We start from the raw sequence: 17,560 nt of genomic DNA on the forward strand, positions 1-17,560 counted from the left end.
TCTGTTTTTCGGAATCAGTAATCTCGGAAACGGTGAAGGAATACTATCTCCGGTACTACTACTACTACCCGATACTGCCGCGCCCCCTAGAAACACCGACGTATGAGGGGTTGTATCCTATTGAAATAGGAATACCGCAGAATTCATTCCAGCCAATTACGAGGCCCCCCAACACGTTAAGTACGCCTCCGTGCCCTGACAACCCGCCAGCTGAGACTTCTCCGGCACCGTATCACTGGTAAGTCCGCTTCATTATATTATGCTTGATGTTACTAGTTATTTTCCGCCATTTTTGCCCGTTACAATCGTGCACCGGAAATCTATTGTGTATGTATAAATTGCACGCGGCGTAAATAAAAAGAAAAGGAAGATCGTAGATCGTGACGCGATTCGCACGTAGCGCGGATGACGAATGCCGAGTGCCACGAGTGAGAAAAGAATTCATTTTTGAATATGTCGTAGAATAAATCGTGGTCTCCGGTGCTCCTCTTTTGTCTGCACCGTCGAGATCATCAGAGGATCGTGATCGCAACTCCACGCCGCGCACATAAAACAGATTCGAAGCCATAAAATGCTCTACCTTCCGAGAACCCGAGAAGATCACGGCGTTTAGACTTGGAGAACGGCCGCTTATCCTCCTCCAGACTTCTCCTCGCTCCTCCTCCTTCCTCACTTTCTTGTACCGATTATTCGATTTTTCCCCTTTCGCGATTAAATTAATTTTCATTGGAAAGTTAATTTCGACATGCGTAATTATTCAAGGAGGTAGCGACAACACGCATCTTTTCGTCTACATATGTAGATCGCTGCGCAGTGATTAAATAACACCTGCGTTATTATTAATTTCATTGCCGGTTTTCGTATCACAAAAAAGATCCTAATTGGTACCGACAATCCGATACTGTGTTCAACTGTGTAGAACGGAGAGCTTATATGTTTGCTCGGATCGTTTGCATTTTCGAGTCCTCTTCGTCGGTGTAGACTTTGCTAACTTCATCAAAGCGACCGCCTCTCGAGACGCAAATAATCCGTACGGAAGCTTAAAGATGCGCCCGCCCGCATCCTCGGCTTTAACGATGAAAACACTATAAAGAATCGAATTTACGAGTACTAGTCGCCCCGCATCCCATTTTTATTCCCGATGATAGCCGACTATCTCGTCGGTTAGACGATTTGGAGGAGATAGCCGCGCCGTCCGCGTGAGAGAGTAAGGAACTCGAACCTGATGCCGGAATCACGGTCATCAAGGGAAATACCCGTGCTGCTCCGCAGATAAGCTCGCCGTGGTATTTGTTGTACATTTAATTCGCTTCCGTACGTTTCGCCGGCACGCCGAAGAGATTACGGCGAATATCGATTAATTTCAGATACGTTTCGAGGATACCAGCATCCCGCGATTTGCATATTCTCCGATAAGCCCTCGTGAGAGATACGCGTAATGTCAATTTTCTGCAACATTCAAGCGTGACATTATTTACATTACGAGCGAAACGTTCGGTCGGCCTCTCTCAATTGACGCGTGATGACCGTCATGGCCGTATCTGAATCCAGTTGAAATGAAGATAACGTTTCGCAATAATACGACCGGCAGTCGGGGCGTTTCCGCAAAAACCGCAGCATTTCCGGCGTCATCACGACGCCTCGCGACGAGAATGCGGTTCACCCGAGCCCTCGCGTGCACGAACGTCTTAATTTCGATTGATGGCCGCCGACATCTCTGAGAAATGACTGGGAGGTACCGACGCGCGCTCGCAGAAATCCGGAAAAACCGCCGCGGCTAAAATCAACCGGTTGTCCCTTTCTTTCGTCCCGTAGACGATCTGATAGTCGACGCAAGGACGTCAACTCCTGGCGCCGAAGAAATCCAGATTTATCGCATATGCATGCACTCGGGCAACACGTCGCCGTGCCGAGCCGAGACGAGCGTTGGAGCCGAGTGAGTCGACGAGGCGGAGGCACATCAGCACGAGGGACGAGATGCGATGCGGCGCAATGGCGATCGTAAAACGACTTAAAAATGCGCGGCCTCGCTAAACGGCGCGCGGCGATACTACTGCGAGATATGAAAATGGAAGCGGTAATTAAAACGTCGGCGAGGATCGTCGGCTATCTCGGATACTGATTGCTTCCAGCCGGTGATTAGGGTTGTTGAAAGTAAATCGACCTCCCCGCGTCAGACTCGCCCGCTCGCCTGTGAATCGAGCGGGATGATGGAATCCAGCGGGTGATACCACCTTGGCACTTCGTATATTTCTCTGCCTCCCCCGCTTCTTCCCCGTGGGGAAGGGGTGAACACGATAAGCGATACTGAGAGGCCATCTCCCATCAATGACGTTTTTGCCGTCCATTGCATATTCCCGGAGTGTCTCGCGATGCAAATCCAACAATCTGCGCGTCACTCTCGCTACTCTGTCAAGTACGGATCCTAGTGCGACTCCCTCATAGCGCGAGTTTTCCCTCGGGAAAGGATATTTCGTATACGTCTCTCCCTCTATCTCTCTCAGCGTTTTCCCGTCTATACTATATTAAGGATTGATTCGACGAAATGGGCCTTGGCAACCGTTGCGTGCAGCAACTCATTACAGCAATTACGTGCGTTAAGGACACGTAACATTTCTCCCGACTTTGACGCGCAGAAAAATCGATTGGTTGTCGATTTTGCGTACGCGTACGTGAACGGGGAAGAGAGAGAAAGAGAGCGAGGATTCGTGATTGCTCCTAATAAGTGCACGATCGTTCGCCGAATCGTCGAAAGGATTAGTCCCGCTTTTGCAGTAAGCAGCATCAATGTAATCAGACAGATCGCTCAGAGCGGCCTTAACGACTCTCGTAAACGCGGTTCGCTTTACAGCTTTACCGCTGGATTTTTTTCTTTCTCTCCTTCACGTCCTTCTCCTCCTTCTCTTCTCCTCTCCTCCTCCTTCTACCTCGTCATCATCATTGCTGCCTTCTTGTTCTTGCAAAGTCGTAAGTGAGGCGCACCCCGGTCCCCCGCTTATTTTGCTCCGGGCGCAGTAAACTACCAGGGTTTATGTGACAGACTCCCCAGCCAGGTCCGAGTGGTCCCATGCCTCACGGAATGTCGATGATCTCGCTAGATCCCCGCGGATCTATCCTCGCCACGTTGTCGATCATGCAAAATGTATGTGCGAGGTCGTAGGTTTAGTTTTTATAGCTGAAACTTGCGAAACTTGCGCGATCGATCGTGCATCCTTGGCAGTTCTTCCTTCGTTTGCATTGACGTCGCATTGTCAAGCCGCATTTATTGCACGTGTTTCCACATGCTCCCCTCCGCCAAAATAAATATTGCGGAATTTCGCGGTCTCTGCCCGGCCTCGCTCGGAGATAACCATAACGAGATGATGGCGCGTTAATTTTTTCCACGGTGAATTTTACGAAGGGCGTAAATCTACCGGTCGCTAGTTAAATCGCCGGGCAATTTTATAGCTGCGAGAACGGAAAATCCGCTGTAAAACACGTTAAGAGGGAAAAGATGCCGCGTCGTGGTCCGCGAGGCACGCATCGCCGCGAATGCAAGTATCCGCGAGCGAGCTGTAATTTCGATGCGCGTATCAATTCGATCCCGATGTTGAGAATATGCACGCTCCAGTAAGCCGTGCCGGTTGTCATTTCCGTTCACGATCACGATCGGAATTCATATTATATAAAACATATAATACAAGGCAAGCGAGAGTAAACGTTACGCGACCGTGGCATTTTCGACGTGAGGTGCTCACCGCGCAGTTTTCCTCGACTTCTGTTCCCGGATTCGTTGGAGAGAAATAAAATTTTTGCATGAAAAATGACAAAATAATTTTACGCCGATTAATGCCGTCGAAATTACCATCGCCGTGTAAGAATCGAATCGCCGTTCCGATATATTACATGTCCGACCTTGAGGGCGACTGTCGGTCTTATTCTTTGAGAGAACGGAGGCGTAATTCCCCGAGACAAAGCAATAATTAGCAGCGCTGAAGTGCGTGAGCAACTACGAACCGCTGCTTCTTCTTCTTCTCCTCCTTTCTCATCATCGTTTCTTCCCATACGTAACCGAGAACCGGAGAGCGTTAAGCAGTGTAACAGGCCCGGCTTGGCTGGCAAAAGGACTTTTACTACTTTCTAACCACAGTCGCGGGCTACAATTAAACCCCCATAAACCTCGTCGTAACTTTTTTAAAAGCGACCGACTGCGCGCGCTCCGCTCCCTTCGCTCGCCTGGCAGAAAACCCGCCATATTGCATCCTTAATGAAGGCCCTGTGACGGTACGGACCGACGTCTTCCGGTCGAACCTAAAATCACCTCGCCTCCTCCCCCGCTACAAACTTTCCGAAAGCGCGGGTTCTCACCCGTTTCCGGAACTCGCGAGCTTTGAAACGCATTTCGCATCGACCTCGCGGCTGATGACCGATTTACGTGCCTTTACCGAGGCTACCCCTGTCGAACGAGACCTCAACGAGTTAACGACGAGGTGCCATTGACGAGCAAACTATTTCGAACTCGCCGGGATATTTCGAGTCCAAGAGGACATGAAAGATGAGAAACGCGAATGACGCAAGTCGCGCCGTCTAAATTCCGTTGCCACGAAGCTTTATCTCATGGAATATATGCGAAGAGAAGTTCGAGGTCTTTCCGTGCGGACTCCTTTCCGTGCAGACCATCTCGTCAGTATACTCGTCAAGAGAATGACGTTCTTCAGCGGCCGGGGAACCGACCGGCGAGTTTGCATGGTGTTCGCCGAAGACGTCGGTTGCTTGGAGGCAAGAAGAGGGCGAAGAGGGCCGGAGACATGGAAACCAAGAAGACGAAGAAGACGAAGAGGAAGAGAGAGAGAGAGGAAGAAGAAGCAGGAGAAAGAGAGAGAGAAGAAAGCGACGGCTGAGAGGAAAGGTTGAGGAAGGTACTCGGCATGCGGGGCTTTAGCGGGGACTGACGTTTACGGCTCGAAGCGGTCGACCTAGCGCCAGTAAAACTTGAGAAGAAATACAAGCGAAGTCCGCATCGACAGTTAAAGTCATACGCGCGAAAATACAACCGGGCCTCTATGAAATATGACGTACCTACCTTTGCCGAGTGGAGCCACCGGGGTCCACCCGGAATAACGCGACTCGTTAATGAAGGTGGGCTTAAAAAGCCTCCTACCGACCTGCTCGCGATCGATAAACGAATTCTTTTGCGCAACAGTACGGCCGGGGGAGAAAGGGAGAAGATGACCGTGGGCGATAAATTACCGCGAGAACCGGATAAAGTTCGGCGCGAACAGACGATCGGGCCGATACCTGACGGATGGAAACACGATCGCTATGCCGGGGACACAGAGAGCGGATAGATATTATTTCAAGTATCCACACCGTGATTTTACGGTCTCTTTCCCCCGTCTGCCCACCCTGCGCCCCGGGGGTAACCCGTCGAGGTGTGAGAACCCGCGAGGCACTTACTGGCAGACGATAAACCTCCACCCACCTCGTCCGCAACCGCCACGACCGTTTCCATTTTAGCTACGTGCCTGTCTCCTTAGACTCGTTTACGACTTTCCGAGCAGTCGCCGCTCGTCTCGGATTCTACCTAGATCATCTCGAAAGCGAGACTCGGTCCAGGAAAGCCTCCGTAGCACGAGCGCGTGGATTCGCGAGATTAAAGCCCAAAGAGAACGACACGAGGAATAAACTACACGAGCGAATTTCGCCTGCTCGTCAATGTCGGGGAATGTGGAGGAATGGCGGCCAAACATCGCCGAGGAATTAAGATTGCATAAAATAATTATATTATCGGTGTCCAGTCGCGTTTATTACATTTTGTCGTTGCGCCTCAGAAATGGCGACAAAAAGGAGGCAAGAGCTGGCCAGCAGCGAATACGACGGCTCCCGTATTGACTCGCGATCGGTCGTTGAACGTTCTCGCAAGCTTGCATCCACTTTACGCGAGTAGATCTTGCGCTCGTCGTAACACGCCGTTATAGATGCGTGTACTTAACAAAGTGGCTGCCACTCCGACGAACCTGTCGCTCGTAAAAAAGAGACTCCGCCTTGGACGGTTAGTGCCTCATGAAAGCGAGACGGGAGCCGGAGTGAGACGGAGGAAATCTGTCTGCGTATTGCAAAACGACCGTGCGGGAAAGGACGAGCTAGGTCCATGCCCGTTCGGTATTCCTGAAACGTCATCAAAGTAACTGTCGATCGTTGGGGGGAGAGAGAGAGAGAGAATCGTTTTACGAGTGGGAATAATATTGCGAGCATCGTCAGCTGGTTAAATACGTTGTAACGGTGATGGACAACTACGCGCGATGGATTCCCTCTCCGTTGTGACACTCCCTTGCCTTCTTTTCAGGCTGGTCCTACAGTTTGTTTTTGACGGCGATTTCTTCGTAGCTGTAATCTGCATCCGGCTGTGCTCGGTGCTTCGACAGAGTCCAAAGATTTTATGGTTTCTACGAAGGCAATTGCACACCGCGGAGACGAGAACGGTAATCGCCTCTCCGCCAATCCTCCTTTACGCGCGTTGGCACTCGTCCCCCCAAGTCGGATCACGGCTGACTTTTATCAATGATGACTCTTCTTTAGACACGGTTGCAGCATCGGCAAACAAAGAAGCCGATTAACAGACGGCGGGTATTCCCCACGGGATAGTGGGGTAGGGAACTTTGTGGCGTCTCCGAAAGATCCTTTCAAAGTCGATTCTACGGGATGCGGATCGGGCCTTTTATCGCTACTACGCTTCTCCCGAGACGTATGTCTGCGGGATGTGTGTTTTACGACGCGACCGAGTTTTAGTGCCGGACGATGTTTTGCTTGACCGAGCCTTTTAGTGTTCATCCAGCGTTGGTCTTTGTTTTACAAGTTACTGTTTCGTGTACCTCCTTGATAAAATGAAGGTCTCAATCGAGAGATATCGAGCACGGTGTTCTCAACCGTTTAATTAACAGGACCCGTGATTTTACATCGCGTTACATGATGACGTGTAAACGTGGAAAGAGTCCGTCTTACGATTGTTATACGGTCATGATATCTCGAGAAGGGTGCAATCGACATTTCGGTGTCCGGTCAAGCAATGCGTCTAGACTTTGGAAAAAGTTGCTCCTAAGTTGATGTAATGGTCCTACGCTACGCGGGGTGGAAAACCGGATCTGGCGCGGAGGGTGGTGGTTGCTGGCAGTGGGTGCACGTATGAAAACTAAGTCCGGGTTTCATCTGACTGGCTTTACGAGGGAGACATAAAATGGATTTTACTGTCGGCTAGTTCGCCAGTTCTCGAGTTGGTAACATTGCTTTAGGAACATAATATACTTTTCTCCTCTGCGCTCCCGCGCCGCCCTATCCTCCCCCCTTCCCCCTCCCCCTATCCCCGCTGTCTCGCGCAAGTTCTCTTTCTTGTCCCTTTTTTTCTCTTTGCGCGAGCTTCTCTTCCTGGTGGATTTCGTTTACGGCGAAGAATACGTGCAACCGCTGGTCCACCTTCTTCCTGTTCGCGACCTGACGCACCCTTAGAGTTGTTCGCGGTAGTAAGCTTCCCCCCGCCTCCTCTGCCCTCCTTCCCTGAGAAAACTTCTTGAATGCGAAATGTCCCGCTACCAGATTTAATATCCGCCGGATCGTCCGCCGACACGATGGCAGTCGTTAACCCCATCTCCTTCGTTTTCTAACCCGGTGGTTTCCAGCATTCGATAATCGAGGAACGAGGAGGAGAGGGCTTCTTTCGCGTTTTCGTCTCCTCGAACGACTGGATCAGCCGGGTTTTTCTCGGGACCGTTTCGATGCTTTTACCGATTAAGGTAACTTGAGAGATCCCGGGGACGCGATTGCGCGTGACGGCGATAACGAGATAAATTAGCTTAGGACGTTATTCCTCATATTCCAACATCCTGCGATATTCCGTTAATTGAGAAGTAAAATAAAGTCGTTATCGCAACGACGATGCTGATATGCGCTCGAGCTTGGCCGACGTGTTGCTTGTACGTCGCATGTCAGACTTACGTCGATAAATGCTGTCGGTGGCAATAAAACAACGCGATTTACCCGGTACCATTGCGGATCTCAGGCTGCATAGACAAGTTTGCGGCTTCTTTTATTTTCTTGTTACGGCTGACACTTTAATCGCAGCCGCGGCGGACGGCAATTATATAAAATACTTTTTTTTCTCTCTCTCGCGGCTAACCGACGTAAGCGATGATTAAAAAGTAATTAAGCTAGCCATGGACAAACTGAAATTATTTTTATTTCGCGAATAATGACGCTCTTAATTGAGGGGATGTTGATATTACGCAAATTACATACTCTGGCGTGCATCGTCGTGCACGTAGCACCAGTTCTGTAACGTTTTCCAAGCAAACGGCACGCGAGCAACAAAGCGAATCGCCCCGCGTTTCTTCAATTTCGGATACTGTCATAAGGACCGTAACATAAGACTTACTGCACAAGTCGCGCGATCGATATAATAAACGAAAAACAATTATTTCATAATTGCTGCCGGTGTCTCCGGCGAGGCAGCCGGAAGTGATCCTTCATCATTATCGCGCGATACACGCGCGCAATTTACTTCACGCTTACGGACCCTTTTGTTCTCGTTTCTGCTTTCAGATGGACGGACGCTGAAGATCAATGAGGCAGATCGACGAGAGAAACGTGTCGAATCCAAAGAGAATCGCGGTCGCCTCCTCCGAAGGTGGCCGCCGAGGCGAGTGGTGGACCTGGCCATTGATCATCGCCAACTCGTTCCCGGACATCGTGAGACATGCGGTCAGAGCTGTTACGTACCACGTGGACCGAATCAATCCCGATCGATCGAGAATCGGACGAGTCCTTTGCCGTCCCTCCGTCTCTCCATCTATCTTGAAAAAAGCGTGTTCCGCGGGCAGACGGGAGCTCCCGTGGAAGAGGAGATACCTCATGCAGTCATCCTCTTCATGAAGAATCCTGCACGCGCGCCAAGTCGTGATTCTCCAAGATCCAGCGGCGTAAACGGTCACGCGAGATCGACGTCCACGGGGTGGTCACCATCACTATCATCGTCATCATCATCATCATTCTCATCCTCGAGCTGTTCGTTTCCGAACGATGTCCGATTCCCTTCCTGAAGAAGGAACGCGCCGCTAGGATCATGCATGATTGTGTCGCGCGCGGATTCTCGTTTCGGGCGAGAGCGAGTTGACGGGTCCTGATGTTTCGCATGGCGAGGCAGTTACCGCAAGCGCTCAAATCAAGCAAGATGCCGGTCCACGGAGGAGGAGAGAGGAAGATCGTGACACGCCGCGCTCCCGATCCCCATCGAGAAGTCATTCTCGTTTGGCGAGTCCGTCTCGCGCATGTCCACCTCGCACATGTACGCCCATTTTAAATTTGGAGCGAGAGAAGAATGCAACGGCGAGATAAGGCGGACGAGCGAGCGAGCAAGCGACGTGCGTCAAGCGGATCGCCGAGAAATTTATCCAATCGTGAACGACGGTTTGCTTCGCGGCATGCGTCGCGCATACATCGCCGTGCAGCGCGCCGATCTCGCGTGCTCCGGGAAACCGGAAATCGGCAAGAAGCTTTGGACTTAATCAACGGATCTTGTGGTGATCTTGACGCTTTCTACTTTATTCATGTACCGCATACACGTACCGGCTATCGCAAGCGCCGTTTTCTCGGACACTGTGGCGTTCGTTAAACGTTGCTGAGAGATGCGAAACGTGCAGCAAACGGTAAGATATTCACGATCCTTATCCTTTAAATCAAGAAGATTCAAAGTGTCGTTGGTGGATCTTCACGATACCTTATTCCTCTCAGAGAGGCGAGATGTAATATTCCCTTCTCAGCATCTCTGCTTTTATCTAATTTTTCTTTTTTTTGTGCGGTGTGAATTATCAGTTCTTGCACGCGCTCTTGATAATAAAAACTTTTCATATTTCGCGAGCGCATCTGCGCGCGTAATCGCGAAATAGGTGGACATGTCAGTCGCGCAACGCGGCAATAAAACAACCGTTGAAAAACTGGTCATTCCAGCTCGCGGCAAATTAATTTACAAAATAAGAGCACCGAAAAACTGTCTCCCCTATGCGCAAGCTCATTCTCTTCGGATTGATCTTTTTTTCTCTCTTTCTCTTGATAATCTTCCCTTTTGCCCGGCGGGGAACACGTTCCGAGTAACAATTTGATACATTGCCCGATCGGATATTACCATAGACCTTTAACGACTCCTCTCCCCGTAAATGAATTTGCGTTTCAATAATGAGCGCGCTGCTGCATCGTGCTGCGTCGAATTTATCGTCAGCGCCTTTGCGCAATTTGGGGACGCCGGGGAATTAATTTGCATATCAACCGCGCTTTTATGGACACACGATCGCGCACGAAGATTTATTTTACGGCCGGGCCGCTCCTTTTTCGATTTCGGTGCGCGTATAGCTTGATCTCACGATATTATTTCCCATCACTGGTGCTTTAAATACGCCGGAGATTTAGTTACAATTAATCCGACAGTCCAGAACGAGTGTGTCATTATTTTATTGTCCCGTCCAACCCTTCCTTCGTCACGCCGCGGAGTTTTTCGGTCGTTCGGTTCTTGACGGTCTTTCTCGCGCGCGCTCGCAAGAACGCCGTTCCGCTTCCGGCCTTGCGAGTGCCTGAATAGCGAGAGGAGAGTTCTCACGGGTACCTCAGTCGATTTTTTAATTGGACCGTCGCAGGACCCTCCGGAAGGTACGCCAAAGCGGATCCTTTTGTTGCTCACGTGAGCAAGAAGGTCGGCTCGCGTCAGATGTCCGCACGAAGACAACGTGCAACGCGCGCGATCGAGATCGTGGCAGACCGAGATGCCGATATCCTATAATTTTCGGCATCCTGGTGTTTATTACCGTAACCCGCAATTTCAGCTTAAGATAGTTCGCCCCAGCGTTGTTGCTGCGCGTACGGTTAGCGGAATTAACGTACGCTCGAGGAGTGCGCTACCGTTTTAACGAGTTCTCGTTTTGAGAGAGGAGAACGGATCCGGCGAGGAGGAACGCGAAACGGACGAGCGGATTGATGCGCGCGACGGGAATCTCTCGGGAATTCCTCATTTGCGGAGCGCGAATGCGCGGATTCCGCTTGTTCCGCGCGAACTGGGCGCGGAGTCCGTTGCGCGATCTAACGTTTGCCGTGGCGTGCCTGTAAAATCCAAAATTGCCGAGTATTAACACAGTGAATACCGTAAACAGCGCACACTGTACGCGTGTACGCTCGCGTGCGTTACGCTCGCGTGTGGAACATGTGTCCGTCCGTCGTGGCCGGCGCACTCGCGTGCATCCGCATGCACATACGCGGCTCTCGCCTCATGCATGAGTGCATGTATAAGCACGCATACACGGCGAACGGGAACGTTTCTTCTTTCCATTTTGCAAAACCTCTTGTCACGATACGTCGAATTATTTAGCCTGCCACGGATTCGCCGCCAGCGGGCGGAGAAGACATTGTCTTGAAGAGTTTCACAGAGCGTCCAGCTTGTAGATTTATTTTTAATTTGTCAAGTTTCAACAATCCTGGCCTTTACAAAGGTTGAAACATCGTGGATTCTCTGTTTCAATTTATATATAATTTCAAGGAAAACGCTGCGTCTTTGCAATGCGTGCACTGTTAGAAGTCACTGTGTGAATATCACACACTTCATCGCGCGTGATGTGTGATCATGATAATAGTACCATCATGATGGTACTATTTTTAGTTTAAAAATATTTTATAATCTGTCAAGTTTCAACTGATCATCCTAATCTTTATACGAAAGCTTGAAAGGATCATGGATTCTCTGTATGGATAATTTAAAAAAAAACGCTGCATCTTCATCTTGGTACCGCTTTCGGTTTATAAATTTTTACTCAAGGTTTGAGAAAAAGAGTTTTAAGTTTACGTTAAGTTTAAGTTTAATTAGCGATTTAAGCACATTCAGCCGTACCTGGGCTGCGACAAGACACTGCACGTCTCGTGTCTCGAGCATCGACGTCCGCACGTCTCGCCGTTAAGGGGCACATCCCTTGCACTCGGCGGCTGTTGATACACTTTTCTAAGGTACACGATTAATAGAGATTCGACAATTTCACGAGCGTTTAGGTGCTACGCGAGGTGCTTGTAACAAGTTCGCTCGATCTTGCGGATTTTACGTACTATCGCCATATTTTTTTAAGGGATATCGCTTAATCATAACGTAATCTATATCCTATAAATGTATTCGCTAAAGGAAAAAAAGACACACTTAACACAGCTACACCCACACACACACATACACGCATACACACACACGTCCTTTCACGTAGATAGGAATACTCTTCCGCCGCGCGAATAAATGATTCGCGCGCAATGCGAGTCTAAGCGGGGGTGGCGAGGTATCAGTCTCTTGGTGTCACCGATAACAATTAATTCGGCCCCACTTTGTCGATACCTTAAAATATTTGCCGGCGGAGGGCACGTCGAGAGACGCGCCATTCGTCAGTAACTTCCCCAGCTCTCTAAAGGCAAGAATAGTCGTTAATGGTTGTTCCTTCTTTCTCTTGCTGTCGCGCGTGTTTCGCGCGGCTCAGACGAAAGATGTGCTTGATGTTTTTTGACACACGTATATATTCTAGTATCTAATCTATCTATGCGCGGAATTCTACTGTACTGTGCGGGGACGAGCTCGTAGGGCTCCGTCTTATTTCATTGTGCGACGTGCTTTCTGCGGGGCGATCGAGGAGTGACCTCGTCGCCGATCGCGAAGACGTTCCTCTTCGTTAAGCGTTATTCTGTTCACTTGATAAGTTTTCGTGCGTTTCTCAGCGAAAGCGCCCAGGCAGCCGGTATCCTTCTCGTCAAGCTAGATCGGCTTGACTCGAGCGAGCGGCTTTAGGGGTAAGGGCGGCTGTGAGGGTGCTTCCGCGCGAGTAACGGCAGTTTTTCTTTTTAGGACGCTCAGGATCTAGTGATAAAAGGGTACATGTCGCTTTATCTCAGTTTTGAGTTACTTAGGGAGCTAGACGAAGTACACTGGTGCACTCGCATCTCCGCGTCGATCCGCGCGCGAGATCGCGCGGGGTGTCGCGCCACCATTTCTCACATCGGACTAGCGAGGTGCGAGATTCTTGCGCTTTGAATAGATGTATGATTCTTGTTTAAAAAAGGTTACGAAAGGCTCGCAACCGGTGACGCGACTCGAGTTTCAGCGGAGAGGATCTTGGTTGTCTGCTTAGCGCGATCCATCCACTTGTTTTTTATCGGAGATTTGGTTGTGTAGTTATTTATTCGATAACACATAGAGAGAGACAGACATATTGTGTGTCAAGAGCAATCGCGATCGGTAATAGGTAGATAGTCATCACCGGGATGTGACAGGGAGATGACGGTGACAATGTGACGAAGGCAGAAGGACAGCCTCGCGCGCAGAGGAAGCGACGCTATGGAGCGTATTGTCGTCCACGGATTCAGTGTACTTGGCATATTTTTAAGTGTTATGCTATGACATATAAATAAAACAGTACTGCTAATCCAGCAGCGCCTCAATGTGCCTGATCCCTCCTCACTCTTTTTCCAAGGACAACTATGCTCTTATTACTGTCAGAGTTTGCTCGATATAACTTTGCGTGTGGATGCGATATTTTATTCAAAGGGCGAGAAATGTAAACTGTATTATTCTGCAGCCTGGATTTCACCGCGCAAGCATCCGCATCAAATTATGCAGCGGGAGAGATCAGATCAACGGACCTTAACGTGAGTTTAAGGTAAGTGCGACCAATACAAGTTCTCGATTTCGTATTGTCCATGCGAACGACGAGCGACTAACACACAACCGGCATGGTATGTCCAGACACTCCGATTAAGAGGGATCGAATCGCGTGTCAGACTCTATTTCGCCAAGAGCGCGAGTACCAATAAGCCCGACGTGCACGCTGGCGGCGGTTGAGACTTCTCGTGGCGCGGACCACACGAGAGCGACGATGTGTCCTTATTTCCGAGCGATAGCGTCTGCAGAGTCGTCCCGCAGCTTCCCAGCAGCGGATACGGGGGTCCGATAAAATGGGGGACCCGATATCTCACCGGCCAATACTCTCCGTTCACGCTAAATAACGATAGTAATACGTGTAAACCGTTTTAATGCTCCGTTAACGCACCCTAACGTCGCGAGGGAGTGAGAATTTTATTTCAACATTTTTCCTCTTTTCTTCCTTTTCATTCTTTCATTGCACGTTACTCCGCGCTTCGACCGTGTCTCACGGTTTTCGCTTTTGCTCGACAACGGTCCCTGGTTTCAATCTTCTTAAGGCGGTGCTGGCGAGTACGGTTATGCCCCCATTGAGATCGCCCTCCCTCCCCACGCGATATTATAAAGCTTCGCCTTCCTGTAGCGGGCATCGATAGCTCCTGACGATCACATGTTTCGCCGCTACTACCGTTACCACCTGCAACGCGTATCTGGAACTTTTTCGCGAGACGCCTGCGTGTCAGACGTGGCCCAGTGCGCGCGATTATAGAACGGAAAGAGCAAGGGAGGACGACGCTAAGTAACGGGAAAAAAACGAGGCTCCGCCCAATTGCAGCTTGGCGTCGCCGAGACTTTAGGTGTTGTAAAGCTCACGGAGACGGAGAGCGATCACAGGGTTTACGATCACGGTCGCGATACCAAAACTCGAGCTGTCGACCGCTTTGGACAACGCATACGTTACAGGCGAATGACGTCCGTAACACTCGCGCCCGAAACGCGTTGGCGTTAAACCGGTGTGAAAGAAGATAGACGCGATGTCGATCGTGCGATGCACCGTTGCGATGAGCCAGCGAACGTTGATCCTCAGCGAAGATTTCGCAGCGATTGTCGAGGCTTCGTAGTCGATGATGATTCTTGGCTTATCAGCGAGAAACGGAGTTACTGATTAATTCATTTTCTTCATCGCGTTTGGGTGAACCTCGCGGGAAACGTCGAAACCACTAATTGTAAGTGACGCTGTAATAACGTGAGAAAAATGTGCAGCAGTGGTATCGGCGAGATGTAACAACGTCATTATGTCATGCAGGCTGCGGTTGACATACAGTCAATGTTTTAAGTGCTTCCAAAGACTTTATTCTTTCTCTCCTTTCAGATAAAAGGAAGGAAGGAAACTGTTTTAAAGCATTCGGAGCATCAACTAGGTCGCGGCCACAATCATGCCGCGCAAACGGATAATGTGTGTAAGAGCACGGATGCACGTGAAGCAAACTCGGCTTTTATGCAACGCGGCCGCCTCCGGTTTGCGAGCGAGCAAGGATCACAAATTTGAGGACTGTATTCAGCCGCTCGAACTTTTTCTTCCCGCCGGAGGTTCACACCTGCTATTACGACGCATTCAGCAGAGAGCTGAAGTATCCGATGCACGCGAGCAATCTTTTCAATCGTTCCTCACGAAACAAAGGAGATTCTCACTGCGCGCTCACGTCTTGAGCGCGGAAAAAAAAGCGTTCCCGATGGGTACCGATGTTCTGCGTGCGTGCTGAAAATTGTTCCAGTGTAAAAGGTTGGCGGTAATAAGGAAAAAATAAACGGCGCCCGACCATCGCAACCTCCCGGCAACTCCCGGTTGGCTAACGAACGACGCCGCAGAAATGTGGCAGTTTCGAGAGGCACACTTTCTATCGCAATACGCCCGGCTTTTTTCCTCTCGCGACGCGTAACGCGCGAAATTGTACGCGATGTACAGTGGATGTTGCTGCTATTACTGCACGATACTTGCCACGAGGCTGCAGCTGCTCTTGATATAGCCGAAGTAGATCAGCTCCGGGATATCACTCGTTGTGATACTTAACAGGTCCTTTTTCACAGGTTCTTTTTCCGCCACCGCGCGCGCGGTAAAATTACTCCCGGTGTCCATTCTCTTCAACAAGGTCACCAACTTGTCTCACTTGTCCCGTCTTCCTTCCTCTCGCTCTTGCTCCATTTCTCTCTCTCTCTCTTTCTTCCTCCACCTTCCGATCTATCTTGACCCCCATCTCCCATACGTCAGATACACATTTCCCCGCAGACAGTTCTTAATTAACAAGAAACCTGGTCCAAAGTATCAGCAGCGCGAAGGTTGCTACAGCCCCCTTGATTCCGACGATCGCAATTAACAAGATTGTGCCAATGTGCAAACACTTTTGGCTTCTCGCGGTTATCTCAATCCTCGGAACGATTTCGCTCATTTGCCTCGCATCATTTGCATTCGCGAGCGTGCCATATGTTCGGTCCGCATGGTAAGATCTTACCGCAATCGCGCTACCGGCTTCCACTCTCCTTGCGATTCCACTTGGCTCTTGACGATCGAAATGACGCGATCATCGTGATTCTCGACAAAGAAACCGTACGATCCAAGTCTCCGCGCCGCGGGGAAGCTGTGCGCGGTCGGGCCCCGTCTCTGCCTAAGACGTAAAAACACCGAGACGCATCCCCCTCTCGCGTGGGGTATTTCTGCACTATATAAGCAATATAGTCTGTAGTTTATGCCCGAGACGCCGCACTTAAACTTTGCGACGACTTTTATAGGCCTATACGCGAATTCGCGCACTCACGCTCGGTTATACGAGGTGCCCGCCGTGCTGCGTGCCTCTTTCTCTGACCACAAACGCACACGCGTGCAGAAATGCAGACGTTTACTCGTGCACGCACATCGTCACTGGGTTCCGGGCACGGTGTTACCCGTTTACTCGTTTCGATAGCGGAACCACCCCGCAGACGAAGAAAGATTTAGCCCGGTTGAGTCGTCGTGCTGGCCCCCCTCCGGGATAAATTCATCGTCGAGTAATCGACCAAGGAATATCACTTTAAATAATTCCAGTTCCGTGCTGAGAGGAAACGGTTCTCCGTTTTTCGACGACAAAGTGGAAGTGGGATGCCCCTAATAATCTTCGAGTCTGTTTGGTGGATTGGATCGCGGAACAAACTCTCTTCATGATGGAATCGTTCTCATAATTACGACGCGTCCATAAAAGCGATTCGCATATTTCGAGTCCCCGTTTACGGGAAGTTAAGGGCGCAATAATATATACGTACCTCTTGTGCTAAGTTTAATTGGTTCACCGAAGGACGAACCAGGGAACCCCGGTAATTTATGAAATCGCTAAAAGCGCGACTAAAGTATTATCTGCGGTATAAATCACGGTTTATACCGCGGATGCTGTCGGATAGCCTTGATAAACAGCCTCGGCCGTGTTTGGCGCTCGTAAAAGGGCGCGATACATTTACGCCGAGCAGACGACGTGCGCGTCATAGGTAAGAAATTAGATGGGATTCTCATAAGCGAGCGATAAAGAGGGGCCCTTATGTGCCCTTAATATAAGTGTCGCGGCGAAAGACGGTTCCCTTCCTCCGGATGTCGATCGCGAGGGCACGCGAGAGAAATTGCGCTCTCCGACGCGGTATCGGTTCATCAGCGAGAGTCTTCTCGGCCGGCGGTGGGTCCAATTAATTAGCCGTGGAACACGATAGTGTCCCCGCTCGCGCCCTTTTTCAGGGCTCCCTTTGCTCATGCAAATTTGTAAAATGGACGTTACGTTGAGCGTCTCGCGAGGCGACGCTAATTGCCAAAGCTAATAAACCCGGGATGAATACCCGCGACGGAACATTGATGAATCTCTGCTCGGCCAA

The 17,560-nt window shown here is 50.1% G+C and overlaps 1 protein-coding gene across 6 annotated transcripts in view; it reads left to right on the forward strand.

Annotated features, from left to right (window-relative positions):
- The window catches only part of LOC105274942, a 52,242-nt gene extending 38,781 nt beyond the window's left edge, over positions 1-13,461 (forward strand). For 5 of the 6 annotated variants that reach the window (XM_011331435.3, XM_011331436.3, XM_011331439.3 and 2 more), the window contains 2 exons: positions 19-238; positions 8,572-13,461. In XM_011331435.3, coding sequence (XP_011329737.1) covers positions 19-238; position 8,572 — 221 coding nt within the window. In that variant the 3' untranslated portion in view covers positions 8,573-13,461. Of the gene's footprint in view, positions 1-18; positions 239-8,571 lie in introns of those variants that run through there. The other variant, XR_893152.3, reaches the window with a different exon arrangement.
- The last annotated feature ends 4,099 nt before the right edge of the window (positions 13,462-17,560 follow it).

The sequence above is a fragment of the Ooceraea biroi genome, chromosome 1, assembly GCF_003672135.1.
Source record: "Ooceraea biroi isolate clonal line C1 chromosome 1, Obir_v5.4, whole genome shotgun sequence".
Lineage (NCBI taxonomy): Eukaryota > Metazoa > Arthropoda > Insecta > Hymenoptera > Formicidae > Ooceraea > Ooceraea biroi.